General features: G+C 52.4%; 1 protein-coding gene across 1 annotated transcript in view; it reads right to left on the reverse strand.

Annotated features, from left to right (window-relative positions):
- The window catches only part of LOC135538957 (scavenger receptor cysteine-rich type 1 protein M130-like), a 29,951-nt gene extending 16,925 nt beyond the window's left edge, over positions 1-13,026 (reverse strand). The window contains exon 1 of the mRNA XM_064964828.1: positions 12,942-13,026. Within this exon, the coding sequence (XP_064820900.1) occupies positions 12,942-12,984 (43 nt within the window). The 5' untranslated portion in view covers positions 12,985-13,026. The remainder of the gene's footprint in view (positions 1-12,941) is intronic.
- Positions 13,027-24,010: the final 10,984 nt, after the last annotated feature.

Below are 24,010 nucleotides of genomic sequence, written 5' to 3' on the forward strand. Positions count from 1 at the left end.
TTGGCTAGGAAGCCCGAGAGTCAGCCCCAAACATTTCTTGGGGGGAGGCTCACAGGGAGTATGGCTACGCCAGGTAGGAGACCTGCGCAAACTTCCTGTGCTTACCGGGGGGCTAAAGAGACCGGGCAGGCACCGTGTTATGCTATGGAGCGCACGGTGTCTCCAGTGCGGGTGCATAGCCCGGTGCGGTTCATACCAGCTCCTCGTATTGGCCGGGCTAGAGTAGGCATAGAGCCAGGTAAAGTTGGACAGGCTCTGTGCTCAAGAGCTCCAGTGCGCCTGCACGGTCCGGTCTATCCAGTGCCACCTTCACACACCAGTCTTCCGGTGGCAGCTCCCCGCACCAGGCTTCCTGTGCGTGTCCTCGGCCCAGTACCACCAGTGCCAGCACCACACATCAGGCCTACAGGGCGCCTCGCCTCTCCAGCGCTGTCGGAGCCTTTCTCCTCTACAGCGCTGCTGGTGTCTCCCGCCTGTTCAGCGCAGCCAGAGCCTTCCTCCTCTACAGCGCTGCCGGAGTCTCCCGCCTGTTCAGCGCTGCCGGAGACTTTCTCCTCTACAGCGCTGCTGGTGTCTCCCGCCTGTTCAGCGCAGCCAGAGCCTTCCTCCTCTACAGCGCTGCCGGAGTCTCCCGCCTGTTCAGCGCTGCCGGAGCCTTCCTCCTCTCCTGCGCTTCCGGAGTCTCCCGTCTGTTCAGCGCAGCCAGAGCCTTCCTCCTCTACAGCGCTGCTGGAGTCTCCCGCCTGTTTAGCGCAGCCAGAGCCTTCCTCCTCTACAGCGCTGCTGGAGTCTCCCGCCTGTTCAGCGCAGCCAGAGCCTTTCTCCTCTACAGCGCTGCTGGAGTCTCCCACCTGTTTAGCGCAGCCAGAGCCTTTCTCCTCTCCTGCGCTTCCGGAGTCTCCTGCCTGTTCAGCGCTGCCCGAGCCTTCCTCCTCTCCTGCGCTGTCGGAGCCTCTCGCCTCTCCTGCGCTGATGGAGTCTCCTGCCTGTTTAGCGCAGCCCGAGCTGTCAGTCTGCATGGAGCAGCCAGTCTGCAAGGAGCTGCCAGTCTGCAAGGACGGCTGGGCTCCCTGCCTGTGCCATTAAACCCCTACAACTCATCCAGAACGCCGCAGCCCGTCTGGTGTTCAACCTTCCCAAGTTCTCTCACGTCACCCCGCTCCTCCGCTCTCTCCACTGGCTTCCAGTTGAAGCTCGCATCCGCTACAAGACCATGGTGCTTGCCTACGGAGCTGTGAGGGGAACGGCACCGCAGTACCTCCAGGCTCTGATCAGGCCCTACACCCAAGCAAGGGCACTGCGTTCATCCACCTCTGGCCTGCTCGCCTCCCTACCATTGAGGAAGTACAGTTCCCGCTCAGCCCAGTCAAAACTGTTCGCTGCTCTGGCCCCCCAATGGTGGAACAAACTCCCTCACGACGCCAGGACAGCGGAGTCAATCACCACCTTCCGGAGACACCTGAAACCCCACCTCTTCAAGGAATACCTAGGATAGGATAAGTAATCCTTCTCACCCCCCCTTAATGATTTAGATGCACTATTGTAAAGTGGCTGTTCCACTGGATGTCAGAAGGTGAATTCACCAATTTGTAAGTCGCTCTGGATAAGAGCGTCTGCTAAATGACTTAAATGTAAATGTAAATGTAAGGAGCTGCCAGTCTGCAAGGAGCAGCCAGTCTGCAAGGAGCTGCCAGTCTGCAAGGAGCTGCCAGTCTGCAAGGAGCCGCCAGAGCTGTCAGTCTACATGGAGCAGCCAGAGCCGCCAGTCAGCATGGAGCAGCCAGATCCGTCAGTCTGCCAGGATCCGCCAGTCAGCCAGACTCTTCCAGATCTGCCAGTCAGCCAGACTCTTCCAGATCTGCCAGTCAACCAGACTCTTCCAGACCTGCCAGTAAACCAGACTCTTCCAGAACCGCCAGCCAGTCAGGATCTGCCGGATCCGACTACCTGCCTGGGCTTCCTCTCGGTTCTAGGCCTCCTCTCAGTGCTGAGCTTCCTCTCAGTCCCGAGCTGCCCCTCAGTCCCGAGCTGCCCCTCAGTCCCGAGCTGCCCCTCAGTCACGAGCTGTCTCTCAGTCCCGAGCTGCCCCTCAGTGCTGAGCTTCCCCTCAGTGCTGAGCTTCCCCTCAGTGCTGAGCTTCCCCTCAGTCCCGAGCAGCCCCTCAGTCCCGAGCAGCCCGTCAGTCCCGAGCAGCCCGTCGGTCCCGAGCAGCCCGTCGGTCCCGAGCAGCCCGTCAGTCCCGAGCTGTCTCTCAGTCCCGAGCGGCCCCTCAGTCCCGAGCGGCCCCTCAGTCCCGAGCAGCCCCTCAGTCCCGAGCTGCCTCTCAGTCCCGAGCTGCCTCTCAGTCCCGAGCTGCCTCTCAGTCCCGAGCTGCCCATCAGTCACGAGCTGTCTCTCAGTCCCGAGCTTCCCCTCAGTGCTGAGCTTCCCCTCAGTGCCGAACTTCCCCTCAGTCCCGAGCTTCCCCTCAGTCCCAAGCTGCCCCACAGTCCCGAGCTGCCCCACAGTCCCGAGCTGCCCCTCAGTCCCGAGCTGCCTCAGTCCCGAGCTGTCTCTCAGTCCCGAGCTTCCCCTCAGTGCTGAGCTGCCCCTCAGTCCCGAGCTGCCCCTCAGTCCCGAGCAGCCCCTCAGTCCCGAGCTGCCCCTCAGTCCAGTGGGGTTCTGGGTGAGGACTTCTAGGCCATGGTCGGCGGCAAGGGTGGACTATCCTAGGACGCGAGGAGGGGGGACTAAGACATTTATAGAGTGGGGTCCACGTCCCGCGCCGGAGCCGCCACCATAGACAGACGCCCACCCGGACCCTCCCTATTGTTTTGATGTGTGTCCGGGAGTCCGCACCTTAGGGGGGGGGGGGGGTTCTGTCACGCCCTGGTCGAAATATATTATGTTTATTCTTCATTTATTTCGGTCAGGCCAGGGTGTGACATGGGTTTATTGTGGTGTGTTTCGTCTTGGGGTTTTGTGGGGTGTCTAGTGTAGTCTATGGCTGCCTGAGGCGGTTCTCAATCAGAGTCAGGTGATTATCGTTGTCTCTGATTGGGAACCATATTTAGGCAGCCATATTCTTTGAGTGTTTGGTGGGTGATTGTTCCTGTCTCTGTGTATAGTTTCACCAGACAGGCTGTATAGTTTTTCACGTTTCCGTCTGTTGTTTTTGTACCTTTCAGTATTTTCATGTCAAGTCATTTTTCATCAATAAACATGAGTAACCACCACGCTGCATTTTGGTCCGCTCCTCCTTCAACAGAAGAACGTTGTTACAAATGCGGCTCGGAGAAACTGAAACATTTAGTACCAACAAGACAACTCTGATAATATTCACATTGCAACATAGTAGTCAACACGGGCCAGCTGGTCTGTCTGATATTATTGTGTTGAATAAGCAGCATCTGGGTGCTCATTGTATAATAAAAACAGCCCTACATCCACACTATAGATAAATATTTTAGCAATATTTAATGATGTTATGCCAGCAATATTGATCTGTTCATCTTTTAATTCAGGAAGATGGACAAGCAACACTGATGGAGTGTGAGGTGGAAATGCATTAAACCAGAGGTAGGTAGACTACAGTTAGGGATGAGGATGCAGACAGAGGTAGGTAGACTACAGGTAGGGATGAGGATGCAGACAGAGGTAGGTAGACTACAGGTAGGGATGAGGATGCAGACAGAGGTAGGTAGACTACAGGTAGGGATGAGGATGCAGACAGAGGTAGGTAGACTACAGGTAGGGATGAGGATGCAGACAGAGGTAGGTAGACTACAGGTAGGGATGAGGATGCAGACAGAGGTAGGTAGACTACAGGTAGGGATTAGGATGCAGACAGAGGTAGGTAGACTACAGGTAGGGATGAGGATGCAGGATGCAGACAGGTAGACTACAGTTAGGGATGAGGATGCAGACAGAGGTAGGTAGACTACAGGTAGGGATGAGGATGCAGACAGAGGTAGACTACAGGTAGGGATGAGGATGCAGACAGAGGTAGGTAGACTACAGGTAGGGATGAGGATGCAGACAGAGGTAGGTAGACTACAGGTAGGGATGAGGATGCAGACAGAGGTAGGTAGACTACAGGTAGGGAGGAGGATGCAGACAGAGAGTGATGGAGTGAGAGGTGGAAATGCATTATACCAGAGGTAGGTAGACTACAGGTAGGGATTAGGATGCAGGCCCATAGAAATAAGTTTATTTTGGGCTCCCTACAGAAGGGTTTATCAAACCGCTGAAACAGCACTGGACTGCTAGGGGGAAATGGTTTTCCAGAAAGTAAAATATTCATATATTGAAAATATTTAAATGTTTGTATTTTTGTATTTTTGGGGGTCACTGCAGCACCCTCATCACGCCTACTTCCCTTGGCCTGTCCCCCCCCCACCCCCCCACACTTCTCTCTCTCCACTACTCTCTCCTCTGTCCCCGCCCCTCCTCTCTCTCTCCACCACTCTCTCCTCTGTCCCCTCCCCTCCCTCTCTCTCTCCACTACTCTCTCCCCTGCCCCCTCCCCTCCTCTCTCTCTCCACTACTCTCTCCTCTGTCCCCTCCCCTCCTCTCTCTCTCCACTACTCTCTCCTCTGCCCTCCCCTCCCTCTCTCCACTACTCTCTCCTCTGTCCCCTCCCCTACTCTCTCTCTCCACTACTCTCTCCTCTGCCCCCTCCCCTCCTCTCTCTCTACACTACTCTCTCCTCTGTCCCCTCCCCCCCTCCTCTCTCTCTCCACTACTCTCTCCTCTGTCTCCTCCCCCCTCTCTCTCTCTCTCCACTACTCTCTCCTCTCTCTCCCCTCCCCTCCCCTCTCTCTACACTACTCTCTCCTCTGTCCCCCCCCCCCCCTCTCTCTCTCTCCACTACTCTCTCCTCTGCCCTCCCCTCCTCTCTCCACTACTCTCTCATCTGTCCCCTCCCCTCCTCTCTCTCTCCACTACACTCTCCTCTGTCCCCTCCTCTCCTCTCTCTCTCCACTACTCTCTCCTCTGCCCTTCCCACCCCCTCCTTTCTCTCTCTCATTATCTCTCTCTTCCTGACATATATCATCAGGCCTGTTGAGTTTGACTCAGGTCACATCTATGACGTGACAAACTTTTAAGCAGATAAGATCAGTTAAATCCACATAACAACAGGAAACACTGACATTAGAAAAACTCCACAGGAAACTGCTGGCAGAGCAGCAAAGTTACACATATAGTGTGTCCTATAATATCACCTCTAACTTTCTACTGCTTGAGTTCACCTCTTATAAGGGTAAGCTGGACAACTTGAATAAAGTCTGGATGTCGTATATTGAAAACAGTACAACAATAGGAGTCTGTATTCAAAAGATGCCCACTTTATGTTTTCAAAAGCTGCTGGGTTGTTCAGTCCTGCCCTGGGGGTCTGCTGTCCTGTGTGTTGTCACTCTGGCCTTGACCTAACACACCTGAAACCAATAATGACTGTTTCACTAAGACCCTAAAGCTGAGTAGGATGTGTTGGGTTGGGGCTCTGCAGGGCAGTGGACACATAGGGACAGAACAGGGAGACCCAGCTATACTGTGTGGATGTTAAACAGCTCTACAGGGCTACTAGGTCATATGAGATGAATTATATGGAGGATGTAATGTAGTGTATATTGTATAGATGTTAAACAGCTCTACAGGGCTACTAGGTCATATGAGATGAATTATATGGAGGATGTAATGTAGTGTATATTGTATAGATGTTAAACAGCTCTACAGGGCTACTAGGTCATATGAGATGAATTATATGGAGGATGTAATGTAGTGTATATTGTATAGATGTTAAACAGCTCTACAGGGCTACTAGGTCATATGAGATGAATTATATGGAGGATGTAATGTAGTGTATATTGTATAGATGTTAAACAGCTCTACAAGGCTACTAGGTCATATGAGATGAATTGTGCTGTTTCTGTGTTAATGTATGTGCAGGTGTTTCCAAACCTTTCCCTTGGGATGAAAACAAACAAAAGTGAATGATATGTGTGGAGAGAGTTGAGTTATGTACTAGACTGGTGGGGGTCTACAGGTTATGTACTAGACTGGTGGGGGTCATATGAGATGAATGTACTAGACTGGTGGGGGTCAGGGAGAGAGTTGAGTTATGTACTAGACTAGTGGGGGTCAGGAGAGAGTTGAGTTATGTACTAGACTGGTGGGGGTTAGGGAGAGAGTTGAGTTATGTACTAGACTGGTGGGGGTAGAGTTGAGTTATGTACTAGACTGGTGGGGGTGAGAGTTGAGTTATGTACTATGGTGGATGGGTCAGGGAGAGAGTTGAGTTATGTACTAGACTGGTGGGGGTCAGGGAGAGAGTTGAGTTATGTACTAGACTGGTGGGGGTCAGGGAGAGAGTTGAGTTATGTACTAGACTGGTGGGGGTCAGGGAGAGAGTTGAGTTATGTACTAGACTGGTGGGGGAGGGAGAGAGTTGAGTTATGTACTAGACTGGTGGGGGTCAGGGAGAGAGTTGAGTTGTGTACTAGACTAGTGGGGGTCGGGGAGAGAGTTGAGTTATGTACTAGACTGGTGGGGGTCAGGGAGAGAGTTGAGTTATGTACTAGACTGGTGGGGTCAGGGAGAGAGTTGAGTTATGTACTAGACTGGTGGGTCAGGGAGAGAGTTGAGTTATGTAACTAGACATTGGGGGTACTTTTTGGGACACAACTCTATGGCTAGACTGTGAGGGCCATATGGAGAGATGGTTGAGTTATGCTACTAGACTGGTGAGAGGGCCCTAGTGGAGCCAGCTGGTGAGAGGGCCCTAGTGGAGCCAGATGATTGAGAGGGTTAGTGGAGCCAGCTGGCTGAGAGGGCCCTAGTACTGGTTAGTGGATATGACTGAGAGGGCCTTAGTAGAGCCGGCTGACTGAGAGGGGTCAGTGGAGCCAGCTGGCTGAGAGAGTTCAGATGGTTATGTGGAGCCAGCTGGTTAGAAGGCCCTAGTGGAGCCAGATGGTTCCCTAGTGGAGCCAGATGGTTGAGAGGCCCTAGTGGAGCCACACTGGTTGAGAGGGTAGGAAGTGGAGCCAGCTGGTTGAGAGGGTTAGTGTACTAGACTGGTGGGATGGTCAGAGGGGTGGAGAGTTGAGTTATGTGGAGCCAGCTGGCTGAGAGGGCCATAGTGGAGCCAGATGGTTGTGGGGTTAGTGGACCAGACTGGTGAGAGGGTTAGTGGAGCCAGCTGGTTGAGAGGGTTGGAGCCATGTACTAGACTGGTGGTTGAGAGGGTCAGTGGAGCCAGCTGGTTGAGAGGGCCCTAGTAGCTGGTTGAGAGGGCTGGTTGAGAGGGCCTTAGTGGAGCCAGCTGGTTGAGAGGGCCATAGTGGATCCAGCTGTTTGAGAGGGCCCTAGAGCCACTGAGAGGGCCTTAGTGGAGCCAGTGAGAGGCTTGTTGAGAGGGCCTAGTAGTGGAGCCTTAGTGGAGCCAGCTGGTTGAGAGGGTCTAGTGGAGCTGGTTGAGAGGGGCTTGTTGAGAGGGAGTGGATCCAGCTGTTGAGGGTTAGTGGAGCCAGACTGGTTGAGGGGCCCAGTGGGCCAGCTGGCTGAGAGGGTAGTGGATCCAGCTGTTTGAGAGGGCCCTAGTGGAGCCACTGGTTGAGAGGGCCCAGATGAGAGGGAGTTGCTTGTTGAGAGGGCCCTAGAGCCAGCTGGTTGAGAGGGTCTGGAGTGGAGTTGAGTTATGTGACTGAGAGGGCCTAGTGGAGCCAGCTGACTGAGAGGGCCTTAGTGGAGAGTTGAGTTAGTGTACTGAGACTGGTGGAGCCAGCTGGTTGAGAGGGCCTAGTAGTGGAGGGCCTAGTGGAGTGGTGTTGAGAGGCCCTTGTGGAGCCAGCTGGTTGAGAGGGCACTAGTGGAGCCACTTGTTGAGAGGGCCCTAGTGGAGCCGGCTAGAGGGCCTGGTGGAGGAGTGAGGGGGAGCCAGCTGGTTGAGAGGGCCTTAATGGAGCCAGCTGGTTGAGACTGGAGCCAGCTGGTGAGAGGGCCCTGGTTAGTGGAGCCAGCTGGTTGGAGGGCCCTAGTGGAGCCAGCTGGTTGAGAGTTATAGTGGAGCCAGCTGACTGAGAGGGCCCTAGTGGAGCCAGCTGGTTGAGAGGGCCCTAGTGGAGCCAGCTGGTTATGTAGGGCCCTAGTGGAGCCAGCTGGTGGAGGGCCAGGCTGGTTGAGGGAGGAGTTGATGAGAGGTGGAGCCAGCTGGTTGAGAGGGCCCTAGTGGAGCCAGCTGTTTGAGAGGGCCCTAGTGGAGCCAGCTGGTTGAGAGGGCCCTATTGGAGCTGCTTGTTGAGAGGCCCTTAGTAGAGCCAGCTTGTTGAGAGGGCCCTATTTGAGCTGGCTTGAGAGGGCCTTAGTGGAGCCTGAGAGGGGTGGAGCCAGCTGACTGAGAGGGTTAGTGGAGCCAGTTGACTGAGAGGGCCCTAGTGGAGCCTGGCTGGCTGGAGCCAGCTGGTTGAGAGGGCCTTAGTGGAGCCAGCTGGTTGAGAGGGCCCTAGTGGAGCCAGCTGGTGAGAGGGAAGGGCCCTAGTGGAGCCAGCTGGTTGGAGGGCCCTAGTGGAGCCAGCTGGTTGAGAGGGCCCTAGTGGAGCTGGCTGGTTGAGAGGGCCCTAGTGGAGCTGGCTGGCCTTTGAGAGGCTGACTGAGAGGGCCTAGTGGAGCCAGCCTTAGTGGCTTGAGAGGGCCTAGTGGAGCCAGCTGACTGAGAGGGCCTTAGTGGAGCCTGGTGACTGAGAGGGCCTTAGTGGAGCCTAGTGGAGCCAGCTGGCTGAGAGGGCCCTAGTGGAGCCAGCTGGTTGAGAGGGCCCTAGTGGAGCCAGTGGAGCCAGTGGAGCCAGCTGGTTGAGAGGGCCCCTAGTGGAGCCAGCTGGTTGAGAGGGCCCTAGTGGAGCCAGCTGGTTGAGAGGGCCCTAGTGGAGCCAGCTGGTTGAGAGGGCCCTATTGGAGCCTTGTTGAGAGGGCCTTAGTGGAGCCAGCTGACTGAGAGGGCCTTAGTGGAGCCAGCTGACTGAGAGGGCCTTAGTGGCCAGCTGAGAGGGCCTTAGTGGCTGAGAGGGCCTGGAGCCGGGTGTAGCTGGTTGAGAGGGAGTGGAGCCAGCTGGTTGAGAGGGCCCTAGTGGAGCCAGCTGGTGTGAGGGCCTTAGTGGAGCCGGCTGACTGTGAGGGCCTTAGTGAAGCCAGCTGGTTGGTTGGAGCCAGCTGGTTGAGAGGGCCTTAATGGAGTGAAGCCAGTGGAGCAGCTGGTTGAGGGCCCTAGTGGAGCCAGCCTAGTGGAGCCAGCTGTTGAGAGGGCCCTAGTGGAGCTGGCTGAGAGGGCCCTAGTGGAGCCAGCTGGTTGAGAGGGCCCAAGTGGAGCCAGCTGACTGCTGAGAGGGCCCTAGTGGAGCCAGCTGGTTGAGAGGGCCCTAGTGGAGCCCTGGCTGGTTGATCAGAGGGCCCTAGTGGAGCCAGCTGGTTGAGAGGGCCCTATTGGAGCTGGCTTGTTGAGAGGCCCTTAGTGGAGCCAGCTGTTGAGAGGGCCCTATTGGAGCTGGCTTGTTGAGAGGGCCTTAGTGGAGCCGGCTGACTGAGAGGGCCTTAGTGGAGCCAGCTGACTGAGAGGGCCTTAGTGGAGCCAGCTGACTGAGAGGGCCTTAGTGGAGCCAGCTGGCTGAGAGGGCCTTAGTGGAGCCAGCTGGTTGAGAGGGCCCTAGTGGAGCCGGCTGACTGAGAGGGCCCTAGTGGAGCCAGCTGGTTGAGAGGGCACCTTAGTGGAGCCAGCTGGTTGAGAGGGCCCTAGTGGAGCCGCCCTGCCAGCTTGTTGAGAGGGCCTTAGTGGAGCCGGCTGACTGAGAGGGCCTTAGTGGAGCCAGCTGACTGAGAGGGCCTTAGTGGAGCTGACAGGGCCTGGCTAACTGAGAGGGCCTTAGTGGAGCCAGCTGACTGAGAGGGCCCTAGTGGAGCAGGCTGGTTGAGAGGGCCCTAGTGGAGCCAGCTGGTTGAGAGGGCCCTAGTGGAGCCAGCTGACTGAGAGGGCTCTAGTGGAGCCAGCTGGCTGAGAGGGCCCTAGTGGAGCCGGCTGACTGAGAGGGCCTTAGTGGAGCCGGCTGACTGAGAGGGCCCTAGTGGAGCCAGCTGACTGAGAGGGCCTTAGTGGAGCCAGCTGGTTGAGAGGGCCCTAGTGGATACTGGTTGAGAAGGGCCTGAGTATGAGGGCCCTAGTGGAGCCAGCTGGTTGAGGGCCCTAGTGGAGAGCTGGCTGAGAGGGCCTTAGTGGAGCCTGGCTGGTTGAGAGGGCCCTAGTGGAGCCAGCTGTGTTGCCCTATTGGAGCTGGGGTTGAGTGGGCCCTTAGTGGAGCCAGCTGTTGAGAGGGCCCTAGTGGAGCCAGCTGACTGAGAGGGCCTTAGTGGAGCCAGCTGGCTGAGAGGGCCATAGTGGAGCCAGCTGAGAGGGCCAGGAGCCAGCTGACTGAGAGGGCCTTAGTGGAGCCAGCTGGTTGAGAGCCAGCTGGTTGAGAGGGCCTTAGTGGAGCCAGCTGGTTGAGAGGGCCTAGTGGAGCCAGCTGTTTGAGAGGGCCCTAGTGGAGCCAGTTGTTGAGAGGGCCCAGTGGAGCCAGCTGGTTGGAGCCAGCTGGCTTGTTGAGAGGCCCTTAGTGAGCCAGCTGGTTGAGAGGGCCCTAGTGGAGCTGGCTTGTTGAGAGGGCCTTAGTGGAGCCAGCTGAGAGGGCCCTAGTGGAGCCAGCTGACTGAGAGGGCCTTAGTGGAGCCAGCTGACTGAGAGGGCCTAGTGAGCAGCCAGGTGACTGAGAGTGGAGCCAGCTGGTTGAGGGCACCTAGTGGAGCCAGCTGGTTGAGAGGGCCCTTGGAGTTGAGAGGAGTGGAGCCAGCTGGTTGAGAGGGCTGGGTGAGAGGGCCCTATTGGAGCTGGCTTGTTGAGAGGGCCTTAGTGGAGCCGGCTGACTGAGAGGGCCTTAGTGGAGCCAGCTGACTGAGAGGGCCTTAGAGGGCCCTTGTGGAGCCAGGGCTGAGCTGAGAGGGCCTTAGTGGAGCCAGCTGGTTGACAGTGCCACTGGTTGAGAGGGCACCTTAGTGGAGCCAGCTGGTTGAGAGGGCCTTAGTGGAGCCGGCTGACTGAGAGGGCCTTAGTGGAGCTGACTGAGGGCCTTAGTGAGCCGGCTGACTGAGAGGGCCTTAGTGGAGCCAGCTGGTTGAGAGGGGCCTTAATGGACCTTAGTGGAGCCAGCTGGTTGAGAGGGCCCTAGTGGAGCCAGCTGGTTGAGAGGCCCTAGTGGAGCCAGCTGGTTGAGAGGGCACCAGTGGAGCCTCTGGTGTGGAGCTGGGCACCTAGTGTAGCCAGCTGGTTGAGAGGGCCCTAGTGGAGCCAGCTGTTTGAGAGGGCCCCAGTGGAGCCAGCTGGTTGAGAGGGCCCTATTGGAGCACCTGGTTGAGAGGGCCTTAGTGGAGCCGGACTGACTGTGAGGGCCTTAGTGGAGCCGGCTGACTTGAGAGGGCCTTAGTGGAGCCAGCTGGTTGAGAGGGCCTAGTGGATCCAGCTGGTTGAGGGCCCTAGTGGAGCCAGCTGGTTGAGAGGGCACCAGTGGAGCCAGCTGGTTGAGAGATTGGGCCAGGTGACTGAGTGGCCCTTGTGGAGCCAGCTGGTTGAGAGGGCCCTTGTGGAGCCAGTTGGAGCCAGCTGGTTGAGAGGGCCCTATTGCAGCCAGGTGACTGAGTGGGCCCTTGTGGAGCCAGCTGGTTGAGAGGGCCTTAGTGGAGCCAGCTGGTTGAGAGGGGTGGAGCCAGCTGGTTGAGAGGGCCTTAGTGGAGCCAGCTTGTTGAGAGGGCCTTAGTGGAACCGGCTGACTGAGAGGGCCTTAGTGGAACCGGCTGACTGAGAGGGCCTTAGTGAAGCCAGCTGGTTGAGAGGGCCTTTGTGGATCCAGCTGGTTGAGAGGGCCTTAGTGGAGCCAGCTGGTTGAGAGGGCCCTATTGGAGCTGGCTGGTTGAGAGGCCCCAAGTGGAGCCAGTGTTGAGAGGGCTTGTTGAGAGGGCCCGATAAGAGCCAGCTGGTTGAGAGGGCCCTAGTGGAGCCAGCTGGTTGAGAGGGCCCTAGTGGAGCCAGCTGGTTGAGAGGGCCCTAGTGGAGCCAGCTAGTTGAGAGGGCCCAATAGGAGCCAGCTGGTTGAGAGGGCCCTCGTGGATCCGGCTGGCAAAGAGGGCCCTATAGGAGCCAGCTGGTTGAGAGGGCCCTAGTGGAGCCAGCTGGCTGAGAGGGCACTAGTGGATCCAGCTTGCTGAGAAGGTCTTAGTGTTGCCCTTCTTTGATACTTTCTCTCTCCTCCACAAATATCCCCTCCCCTTCTCTCTCCCCTCCCTTTCTCTCTCATTCTCTCTCCTCCACAAATCTCTCTCCCCTCCACCTCTCCACCCTCCCCTTCTCTCTCCCCTACCCTCCTCTGTCCCCTCCCCTCCTCTGTCCCCTCCACTTCTCTCTCCTCTGCTCACCCCATTCCTCCCCTCTCCTCTCTCTCATGCTGCTCATCTCTCTTTTTCTCTCTCGCGCATGTTCTCTCTCTCTCTCATAGTGTTGGACCTGTTGATCTTGACTCAGCTCATAGACCTCTGGCATCTACACCCCTCCCTTCTCCTACTCCAATATAATATATAATACATAATATATACTCTCATTCATTTACATAGAGACAGATACAATCAATCATTGACACACTGAATATACAACAGTCAGATGCATGACACCACCACAACTGACATTAGTGCCTGTCCCCAGATGGACAGTTAGACTACAGTAAAGTACATTTACAGGTGATCACATCATTGTCCTGCTTTGAGACACATTTTTACTGTCTGCTTCCAATTGTATGTTATTTTACTAACCCTGCAAATGGTAAGATATCTTACAATATTATATCACATCTCAGTAACTGTCACACTTGTATATCAGTATAACAGCATCCTACCTGTGAACCACAACAGGGTCGTCAGTACCAGTGCAGGTATCATATCTGCCTCTAACTGGGGTTCCACTGAGCGAAACAAGTCTACTGTCATAAGGAGAGGACTGAAGAGTGAGAAATACTGCTAGACTATATGACTTCTATCTCATCTCTTCCTTACTTCTATGACGTGACAAACCTTTAAGCAGATAAGATCAGTTAAACCCACCAACATACAGGAAACACTGACATTAGAAAAACTCCACAGGAAACTGCTGGCAGAGCAGCAAAGTTACACATAGTGTGTCCTATAATATCACCTCTAACTTTCTACTGCTTGAGTTCACCTTTTATATAATATTGGCTTAATGTTCCAGCACCTAAATAGAAACAGTACCAGCACCCAAAATGAGTACTGATGAGGTCTCATGTTAGAGCAGGAGAATGGGGGATGTGGTGTAGAAGCTTGAGGTCTGTTAACAAGTCAACTCAACAGGCCTGATGATATATGTCAGGGTCAGGCTGGGCTGGGCCAAGAGAGGAACAGGTTACTGGTTCTGATGACATCACTGGTGAGAAGTCAGTGATACAAATATATTCAGTTGGTTTATATGTCAGTCTCTCTCTCCCTCCTCCCTCGTCTCCTTCTACCAACCCAGTCTGTCAATAAGTCCTATCTCTCTCTCATCTCTCTCTCCCCTCTCTCTCCCTCCTCCCTTGTCTCATTCTACCAACCCAGTCTGTCAGTGAGTGAGTGTCACGTTCGTTGTATACATAATGAGCGGACCAAGGCGCAGCGTCCACATATTTATTGAAGTGAACCTTCAAAAAACAACACAGAATAAACAAACGTGAAGTTCGTAGCACACAGAGACTAAACCAAAACGGAACAATATCCCACAAACACAGGTGGGAAAAGGACCCCACTAAGTATCATCCCCAATTAGAGGCAACGATCATCAGCTGCCTCCAATTGGGAACCATACTCACACCAACATAGAAATTCAAGACTAGAACACCCCCAAGTCAAGCTCTGACCTTTTGCACCATAGAGAACCCCGGGGGCTCTCTATGGTCAGGGCGTGACATCCCCCCCCTCCGCCAAAGTTACGGACTCCGACAGCAAAACCTGAACCTGGGTGGGGAGTGTTTGGGTGGGCAACTAGCGTCGGTGGCGGCCCTGGTAAGGGAAGAAGCACCCGCTAAGACTGCAGATCTGGCCATGAAGCTGGGCTGAAAGCAATGCTCGGACTGGGCACCGGCACAGAGGAAGGCTCCAGCCGTGGCACCAACGCAGGAAGCTCCGGGCCGTGGACCATCGCTGGAGGCTCTGGACCGTTGAGCGTTGCTGGAGGCTCTGGACTGTTGACCATCGCTGGAGGCTCTGGACCGTTGACCATCGCTGGAGGCTCTGGACTGTTGACCGTTGCTGGAGGTTCCGGGCTGTAGACCGTCCCTGGAGGTTCCGGGCTGTAGACCATCGTTGGAGGTTCCGGGCTGTAGACCGTCCCTGGAGGTTCCGGGCTGTAGACTGTCCCTGGAGGTTCCGGGCTGTAAACCGTCACTGGAGGCTCTGGACTGTACCCTCGCACTGGTGGACGAGTGCGTGGAGCCGGCACAGGTTTCACCGGACTGATGTCACGCTCTTCAGGGCGAGTGCGTGGAGCCGGCGGTCTCTGGCTTTCTCCTCGGCTCTACTGACAGCCCCTTGTGCCCCCCCACCAAAAAGTCCCTCCTCCCATCTCCTTCTACCATCCCAGTCTGTCAATAAGTCCTATCTCACTCCCTCCTCACCTGTCTCCTTCTACCAAGTCTGTCAGTAAGAACTAAACTCAACAAAAAAAGAAACGTCCTCTCACTGTCAGCCACGTTCATTTTCAGCAAACTTAAAACATGCGTAAATATTTGTATGAACATAGCAAGATTCAACAACTGAGACATAAACTGAACAAGTTCCACAGACATGTGACTAACAGAAATTGAATAATGTGTCCCTGAACAAAGGGGGGAGGGGTCAAAATCAAAAGTAACAGTCAGTATCTGGTGTGGCCACCAGCTGCATTAAGTACTGCAGTGCATCTACTCCTCATGGACTGCACCAGATTTCCCAGTTCTTGCTGTGAGATGTTACCCCACTCTTCCACCAAGACACCTGCAAGTTCCCAGACATTTCAGTACCCAGACATGCCCTAGCCCTCACCCTCCGATGTCCCAGACGTGCTCAATGGGACTGAGATCGGGCTCTACGTTGGCCATGGCAGAACACTGATATTCCTGACTTGCAGGAAATCACGCACAGAACGAGCAGTATGGCTGGTGGCATTGTCATGCTGGAGGGTCATGTCAGGACGAGCCTGCAGGAAGGGTACCACATGAGGGAGGAGGATGTCTTCCCTGTAACGCACAGCGTTGAGACAGCCTGCAATGACAACAAGCTCAGTCCGATGATGCTGTGACACACCACCAAAGAACATGTCGGACCCTACACCTGCAAATCGATCCCCCTCCAGAGTACAGGCCTCGGTGTAAACGCTCATTCCTTCCTCACCCCTGGTGAGACAAAACCGCGACTCATCAGTGTAGAGCACTTTTGCCAGTCCTGTCTGGTCCAGCGACGGTGGGTTTGTGCCCATAGGCGACGTTGTTGCCAGTGATGTCTGGTGAGGACCTGCGTTACAACAGGCCTACAAGCCCTCAGTCCAGCCTCTCTCAGCCTATTGCGGACAGTCTGAGCACTGATGGAGGGATTGCGCATTCCTGGTGTAACTCGGGCAGTTGTTGTTGCCATCCTGTACCTGTCCCGTAGGTATTATGTTTGGATGTACCAATCCTGTGCAGGTGTTGTTACACGTGGTCTGCCACTGCGAGGACCATCAGCTGTCCATCCTGTCTCCCTGTAGAGTCTTAGGCGTCTCACATTACTGACATTGCAATTTACTGCCCTGGCCACATCTGCAGTCCTCATGCCTCCTTGCAGTATGCCTACGGCATGTTCAGGAAGATGAGCAGGGACCCTGGCCAATTTTCTTTTGGTGTTTTTCAGTCAGTTGAAAGGCCTTTTTAGTGTCCTAAGTTTTCATAACTGTGACCTTAATTGCCTACAGTCTGTAAGCTGTTAGTATCTTAACGACCTTAACGACCGTTATACAGGTGCACTTTCATTAATTGTTTATGGGTCACTGAACAAGCATTTGAAACAGTGCTTAAACCCTTTACAATGAAGATCTGTGAAGTAATTTGGATTTTTATGAATTATCTTTGAAAGACAGGGTCCTGAAAAACTGACATTACTTTTTTTGCTGAGTTTCTCTCTCTCTCTTCCTCCTCCCTTGTCTCCTTCTCTCAACCCAGTCTGTCAGTATGTCCTCTCTCTCTCTCTCTCTCTCTCTCTTCCTCCTCCCTTGTCTCCTTCTCTCAACCCAGTCTGTCAGTATGTCCTCTCTCTCTTCCTCCTCCCTTGTCTCCTTCTCTCAACCCAGTCTGTCAGTATGTCCTCTCTCTCTCTCTCTCTCTCTCTCTTCCTCCTCCCTTGTCTCCTTCTCTCAACCCAGTCTGTCAGTATGTCCTCTCTCTCTTCCTCCTCCCTTGTCTCCTTCTCTCAACCCATTCTGTCAGTATGTCCTCTCTCTCTTCCTCCTCCCTTGTCTCCTTCTCTCAACCCAGTCTGTCAGTATGTCTCTCTCTCTCTCTCTCTCTCTCTTCCTCCTCCCTTGTCTCCTTCTCTCAACCCAGTCTGTCAGTATGTCCTCTCTCTCTCTCTCTCTCTCTCTCCTCCTCCCTTGTCTCCTTCTCTCAACCCAGTCTGTCAGTATGTCCTCCTCTCTCCTCTCTCAACCCAGTCTGTCTCTCTCTCTCTCCTCCTCCCTTGTCTCCTTCTCTCAACCCAGTCTGTCAGTATGTCCTCTCTCTCTCTCTCTCTCTCTCCTCCTCCCTTGTCTCTTCTCTCTGTCTCTCTCTCTCTCTCTTCCTCCTCCCTTGTCTCCTTCTCTCAACCCAGTCTGTCAGTATGTCCTCTCTCTCTCTCTCTCTCTCTCTTGTCTCTCTCTCCCCTGTCAGTATGTCCAAAATGAGTCTTGTCTCCTTCTCCCAACCCAGTCTGTCAGTATGTCTCTCTCTCTCTCTCTCTCTCTCTCTTCCTCCTCCCGTGTCTCCTTCTCCCAACCCAGTCTGTCAGTATGTCCTCTCTCTCTCTCTCTCTCTTCTCTCCTCTGTCCTCCCGTGTCTCCTTCTCCCAACCCAGTCTGTCAGTATGTCCCTCTCTCTCTCTCTCTCTCTCTCTCTCCTCCCGTGTCTCCTTCTCTCAACCCAGTCTGTCAGTGTCCTTCTCTCTCTCTCTCTCTCTCTTTCTCTCTCTCCTCCCCCTCCCCCTCCTGAGAAATACTGCTAGGCTATATGACTTCCAGCTCATTACTTCCTTACTTATATGTGACCCACTTTTAAGCAGACAAGATCAGTGGTTAAACCCACCTACTTACAGGAAACACTGACATTAGAAAAACTCCACAGGAAACTGCTGGCAGAGCAGCAAAGTTACACATAGTGTGTCCTATAATATCACCTCTAACTTTCTACTGCTTGAGTTCACTTCTTATAGAATATTGGCTTAATGTTCCAGCACCAAAATATAAACAGTACCAGCACCCAAAATGAGTACTGATGAGGTCTCATGTTAGAGCAGGAGAAGGGGGGGATGTGGTGTTGAAGCAAGAGGTCTGTTACCCAAGTCAACTCAACAGGCCTGATGCTGTATGTCAGGGTCAGGCTGGGCTGGGCCAAGAGAGGAACAGGTTACTGGTTATGATGACATCACTGGTGAGAAGACAGTGATAAACATATATTCTCTCTCTCCCCCTCCTCCCTCTCTACCCTACTTCCCTTCCCCTCCCCCTCTCTGTCTCCCTCCCATCCTGTAATTTATATTAAATAAAATAAGGGGAGGTAGAAGAAGGGGAAAGGGGGAGAAGAGGAGAGGAGAGGGGGGAGAAGAGGAGAGGGAGGAGAAGAGGAGAGGAGAGGGGGGGAGGAGGGGGAGAGAGAGGAGAGGGAGGGAGAAGAGAGGGGGGAGAGGAGAGGGGGAGAAGAGGAGAGGGGCAGAAGAGGAGAGGAGAGGGGCAGAGGAGAGGAGAGGGGAGGGGGCTTCAGAAGAGGAGAGGGGGCAGAAGAGGAGAGAGGAGAGGAGAGGAGGAGAGGAGGGGGAGAGAAGAGGGGGAGAAGAGGAGAGAAGAGGGGGAGATGAGGAGAGGAGGGGGGGGAGAGGAGGGAGAATAGAAGAAGGAGGGGAGGAGAAGAGGAGAGGGGCAGAAGAAGAGGGAGGAGAGGGGAGAAGAGGAGAGGAGAGGGGCAGAAGAGGAGAGGAGGAGATGAGGAGAGGAGAGGGGGAGATGAGGGAGAGGAGAGGGGGAGAAGAGGAGAGGATGGAGGGGGGAGAAGAGGCGAGGGAGGGGGGGGGAGAGGGGGAGAAGAGGAGAGGAGGGCCTGCCTGCCAGCACCATATACACGAACTCAACAAAAGTATGTGGACACCTGCTCGTCAAATTTCTCAATCCAAAATCATGGGATTTTGAGGAGAGGAGAGGAGGGAGAAGATGAGAGGAGCGGGGGGAGAAGGGAGAGGAGAGGGGGAGAGAGGAGAGGAGGGGGGGAGAAGAGGAGGGGAGGAGAGGAGAGGGAGCAGAAGAGGAGAGGAGAGGGAGGAGAAGAGGAGGGGGAGGAGAGGGGGAGGGAGAGAGGAGAAGGAGAGAAGAGGAGAGGGGAGAAGAGAGGAGAGACAGGGGGAGAAGAGGGGGCAGAAGAGGAGGGGAGAAGAGGAGAGGAGAGGGAGCAGAAGAGGGAGAGGGAGAGGGAGAGAGGAGAGGAGGGCAGAAGAGGAGAGGAGAGGGGGAGGAGAGATGTTGGAAGAGGGGGAGGGGGCAGAAGAGGAGGAGAGGCTTTCCCAGAAGATGTAGGACATTGCTGCTATAACTTCTCAATCCAAAATCATGGGATTTTGAGGAGATGTTGGAGGGAGAAGATGAGAGGAGTGGGGGAGAAGAGGAGAGGAAGGGGGAGAAGGGGAGAGGAGATGGAGGAAAGAGGATAACAGGCCTCCAAGATTCTGGGAAGGGGGACTAGATGTTGGAACATTGCTGCTATAAGAGGGAGAGGGAGAAGAGGAGAGGAGAGGGGGAGAAGAGGAGAGGAGAGGGGGAGAAGAGGAGAGAGAGAAGGGGAAGAGGAGAGGACAGGGGGAGAAGAGGAGAGGACAGGGGGAGAAGAGGAGAGGAGGAACATTGCCTGCCTAACTGCCTCCCTGCCTGCAGTATTTACACGAAATCAACAAAAGTATGTGGACACCTGCTCGTCAAACATCTCATTCCAAAATTATGGGCATTTGCATGGATTTAGTGCCCCCCTAGATGTTGGAACATTGCTGCTATAACAGCCTCCACTCTTCTGGGAAGGCTTTTCTCTAGATGTAGGAACATTGCTGCTATAACAGCCTCCACTCTTCTGGGAAGGCTTTCCACTAGATGTTGGAACATAGCTGCTATAACAACCTCCACTCTTCTGGGAAGGCTTTCCACTAGAAGCTGCTATAACAGCCTCCACTCTTCTGGGAAGGCTTTCCACTAGATGTTGGAACATTGCTGCTATAACAGCCTCCACTCTTCTGGGAAGGCTTTCCACTAGATGTAGGAACATTGGCTATAACAGCCTCCACTCTTCTGGGAAAGCTTTCCACTAGATGTTGGAACATTGCTGCTATAACAGCCTCCACTCTTCTGGGAAGGCTTTCCACTAGATGTAGGAACATAGCTGCTATAACAGCCTCCACTCTTCTGGGAAGGCTTTCCACTAGATGTTGGAACATTGCTGCTATAACAACCTCCACTCTTCTGGGAAGGCTTTCCACTAGATGTAGGAACATTGCTGCTATAACAGCCTCCACTCTTCTGGGAAAGCTTTCCACTAGATGTTGGAACATTGCTGCTATAACAGCCTCCACTCTTCTGGGAAGGCTTTCCACTAGATGTTGGAACATTGCTGCTATAACAGCCTCCACTCTTCTGGGAAGGCTTTCACTAGATGTAGGAACATTGCTGCTATAACAGCCTCCACTCTTCTGGGAAGGCTTTCCACTAGATGTTGGAACATTGCTGCTATAACAGCCTCCACTCTTCTGGGAAGGCTTTCCACTAGATGTAGGAGCATAGCTGCTATAACAGCCTCCACTCTTCTGGGAAGGCTTTCCACTAGATGTTGGAACATTGCTGCTATTTGGGAAGGCTTTCCACTAGATGTTTGAACATTGCTGCTATAACAGCCTCCACTCTTCTGGGAAGGCTTTCCACTAGATGATGGAACATTGCTGCTATAACAACCTCCACTCTTCTGGGAAGGCTGTCCTCTAGATGTAGGAACATTGCTGCTATAACAGCCTCCACTCTTCTGGGAAGGCTTTCCACTAGATGTTGGAACATTGCTGCTATAACAGCCTCCACTCTTCTGGGAAGGCTTTCCACTAGATGTTGGAACATTGCTGCTATAACAACCTCCGCTCTTCTGGGAAGGCTTTCCACGAGATGTAGGAACATTGCTGCTATAACAGCCTCCACTCTTCTGGGAATGCTTTCCACTAGATGTTGGAACATTGCTGCTATAACAGCCTCCACTCTTCTGGGAAGGCTTTCCACTAGATGTAGGAACATAGCTGCTATAACAGCCTCCACTCTTCTGGGAAGGCTTTCCACTAGATGTTGGGAAGCTCTGGGAAGGACACTAGATGTAGGAACATTGCTGCTATAACAACCTCCACTCTTCTGGGAAGGCTGTCCTCTATGATGTAGGAACATTGCTGCTATAACAGCCTCCACTCTTCTGGGAAGGCTTTCCACTAGATGTTGGAACATTGCTGCTATAACAGCCTCCACTCTTCTGGGAAGGCTTTCCACTAGATGTTGGAACATTGCTGCTATAACAACCTCCACTCTTCTGGGAAGGCTTTCCACGAGATGTAGGAACATTGCTGCTATAACAGCCTCCACTCTTCTGGGAAGGCTTTGAACATTGCTGCTATAACAGCCTCCACTCTTCTGGGAAGGCTTTCCACTAGAGCATAGCCGCTATAACAGCCTCCACTCTTCTGGGAAGGCTTTCCACTAGATGTTGGAACATTGCTGCTATAACAGCCTCCACTCTTCTGGGAAGGCTTTCCATTAGATGTTTGAACATTGCTGCTATAACAGCCTCCACTCTTCTGGGAAGGCTTTCCACTAGATGATCTGCGAGGACTTGTTTCCCTTCCAAGAGCATTAGTGAGGTCGGGCGATGAGGCCTTCGCAGTTCCAATTCATCCCAAAGGTGTTTGCGTTTTTAATGTCAGGGCTTTGTGAAGTTCTTCCACACCAATCTCAACTAACCATTCATGTAGTGAACTTGCTTTGTGTACAGGGGCATATTGTCATGCTGAAACAGGAAGGGCCTTCCCCAAACTGTTGCCACAAAGTTGGAAGTACAGATTCCTCTAGAATGTCATTCTATGCTGTAGCGTTAAGATTTCCACTAACTGGAACTAAAGGGCCCAAACCAAGAAAAACAACCCCAGACCATTATTCCTCCTCCACCAAACTTTACAGTTGTCACTATGCATTGGGGCAGGTAGTGTGGCATCCTCCAAATGGTGCGTCGGATTGCTAGAAGGTGAAGATGATTCATTACTCCAGAGAATACGTTTCCACTGCTCCAGAGTCCAGTGGCTGTGAGTTTTACTCCAAAGCCGACACTTGACATTGCCCATATTGATCTTAGGTTTGTATGCAGCTGCTATTCGTGGAAACCCATTTCAGGAAATCCTGACAAACAGTCTCTTGTGCTGATGTTGCTTCCAGAGGCCGTTTGGATCTCGTTAGTGAGTGTTGCAACCAAGTACAGACGATTTTTACACGTTACACTCTTCAGCACTCGACGGTCCTGTTCTGTGAACTTGTGTGGCCCACTACTTCTTGGCTGAGCCGTTGTTGGTCCCAGATGTTTCCACTTCACAATAACAGCACTTACAGTCGACCAGGCAGCTCCAGCAGGGCAGGAATTTGACAAACTGACTTGTTGGAAAGGTGCCATCCTGTAACGGTGCCACGTTGAATGTTACTGAGATCGTCAGTAAGGCCATTCTACTGTCAGTGTTTGTCTATGGAGATTGCATGGCTGTGTGCTTAATTTTAAACACCTGTCAGCAACTGGTGTGGCTGAAATGGCCCAATCTACTAATTTGAAGGGGTGTCCACATTCTATTGAATATATAGTGTATTCCCCCAGCTGTCTGGTCCAGGAGAATATCACCTGTGATGCTGTCTGGTCCAGGAGAATATAACCTGTGATGCTGTCTGGTCCAGGAGAATATAACCTGTGATGCTGTCTGGTCCAGGAGAATATCACCTGTGATGCTGTCTGGTCCAGGAGAATATCATGATGCTGTGGGGCAGTCCAGGGAATATAACCTGTATGTGGTTAGAATGTTATGTAGGATCAGACTGTATAGGCTATATTACATGTTTTCCAGTGGAGAATGTTATTAGGCTATATTACAACATTGGGGCAGCAGGGAAGCATAGTGGTTAGAATGTTATGTTAGGATCAGACTGTATAGGCTATATTACATGTATTTAGTGTATTATTGGGGCAGCAGGGTAGTGGTTAGAATGTTATGTAAGGATCAGACTGTATAGGCTATATTACATGTATTTAGTGTATTATTGGGGCAGCAGGGTAGTGGTTAGAATGTTATGTAAGGATCAGACTGTATAGGCTATATTACATGTATTTAGTGTATTATTGGGGCAGCAGGGTAGCCTAGTGGTTAGAATGTTATGTAAGGATCAGACTGTATAAAAGCCAAGTACTAAGAATGAAGAGTCAGTTCTTCCATGGAATTGTTCGGCTTTGTTACTGTTTGTAATAAAGTCTAGTTGAATTCACAGGTTCTGGTTTTGGTGAAATAGTTGATTCAATATTTTCCACAACAAAAAATTAAGTTGTTTTCAAGTCATTATTAACAACAACCTGAAAATAAATATTTAAAACCTTCAACTAAAACCAAACGTATATTGGACGTTGGGTATAGTCTTCTTTTCAACGTCTTTTCAATGACATTTTGCTAGGTGGTACAGCCCAATGTCAAAACACAGTTTTAATGGGTCCAAATGAATAACCAATATGCAGAAACCATTTGTGATATTGAAAACCTAAACATAAAATGTAGTATCTCCACAAACATCTGCAACAACAATCAGATTACTTGTATTTTTTTAAACAAGCACCTTTTAAAATGCACGAGAGCCAGAAACACTGTTGTTTTGACAAGAAGCAATAAATCACTGATATCAATTAGGGGGGAAATCAGGTTGTTGGTGCTGTTGAAACTAACACAACTAAAAAAACACATGGAAATAGGAGATATATTTTACCTCCCTGGTTAGAGGACAACCTGCAGAAGACAGTCAGCTACATTTTGGAGAGATGCATTTAAATGTAGAGGTCGTTAAACAAAGGAACGCAACACTTATTTTTCATCACTCATCGATATCATGTTGAAATCATTTGTGTGAAAGGGGGAGATGAGTTTGTCCTGTTAAAACTAACAGCTCAAAAACCCCATGGAATCTGGGAATAATGTGGACATCACTGGTTAGAGGACAACTTGTAGAAAACATCTAGCTACATTTTGATTCAAGTGGGTCACCAATGCTGTAAGTGTAACACAGCTCTTTTTGTGTTAGTCACTTTCTGTTATATCATATAAATAGCACTCTTTCAATTCAGAGCCTGGATTTTCCCCTGAGGCTAATATCCATATCATGCAGAAATCAATTGAACAGGGGGCAAACGTTTAGTGTTCTACATTGTGACATCATTAAAATACTGCTACTACAATACGCACAATGTTAAACAATGTTAAACCATTCTACATTGTGACATCATTAAAATACTGCTTCTACAATGTTAAAACATTCTACATTGTGACATCATTAAAATACTCTTACAACAATGTTAAAACATTCTACATTGTGACATCATTAAAATACTCCCACAATGTTACATTCTACATTGTGACAATA

The sequence above is a fragment of the Oncorhynchus masou genome, unplaced genomic scaffold, assembly GCF_036934945.1.
Source record: "Oncorhynchus masou masou isolate Uvic2021 unplaced genomic scaffold, UVic_Omas_1.1 unplaced_scaffold_855, whole genome shotgun sequence".
NCBI lineage: Eukaryota > Metazoa > Chordata > Actinopteri > Salmoniformes > Salmonidae > Oncorhynchus > Oncorhynchus masou.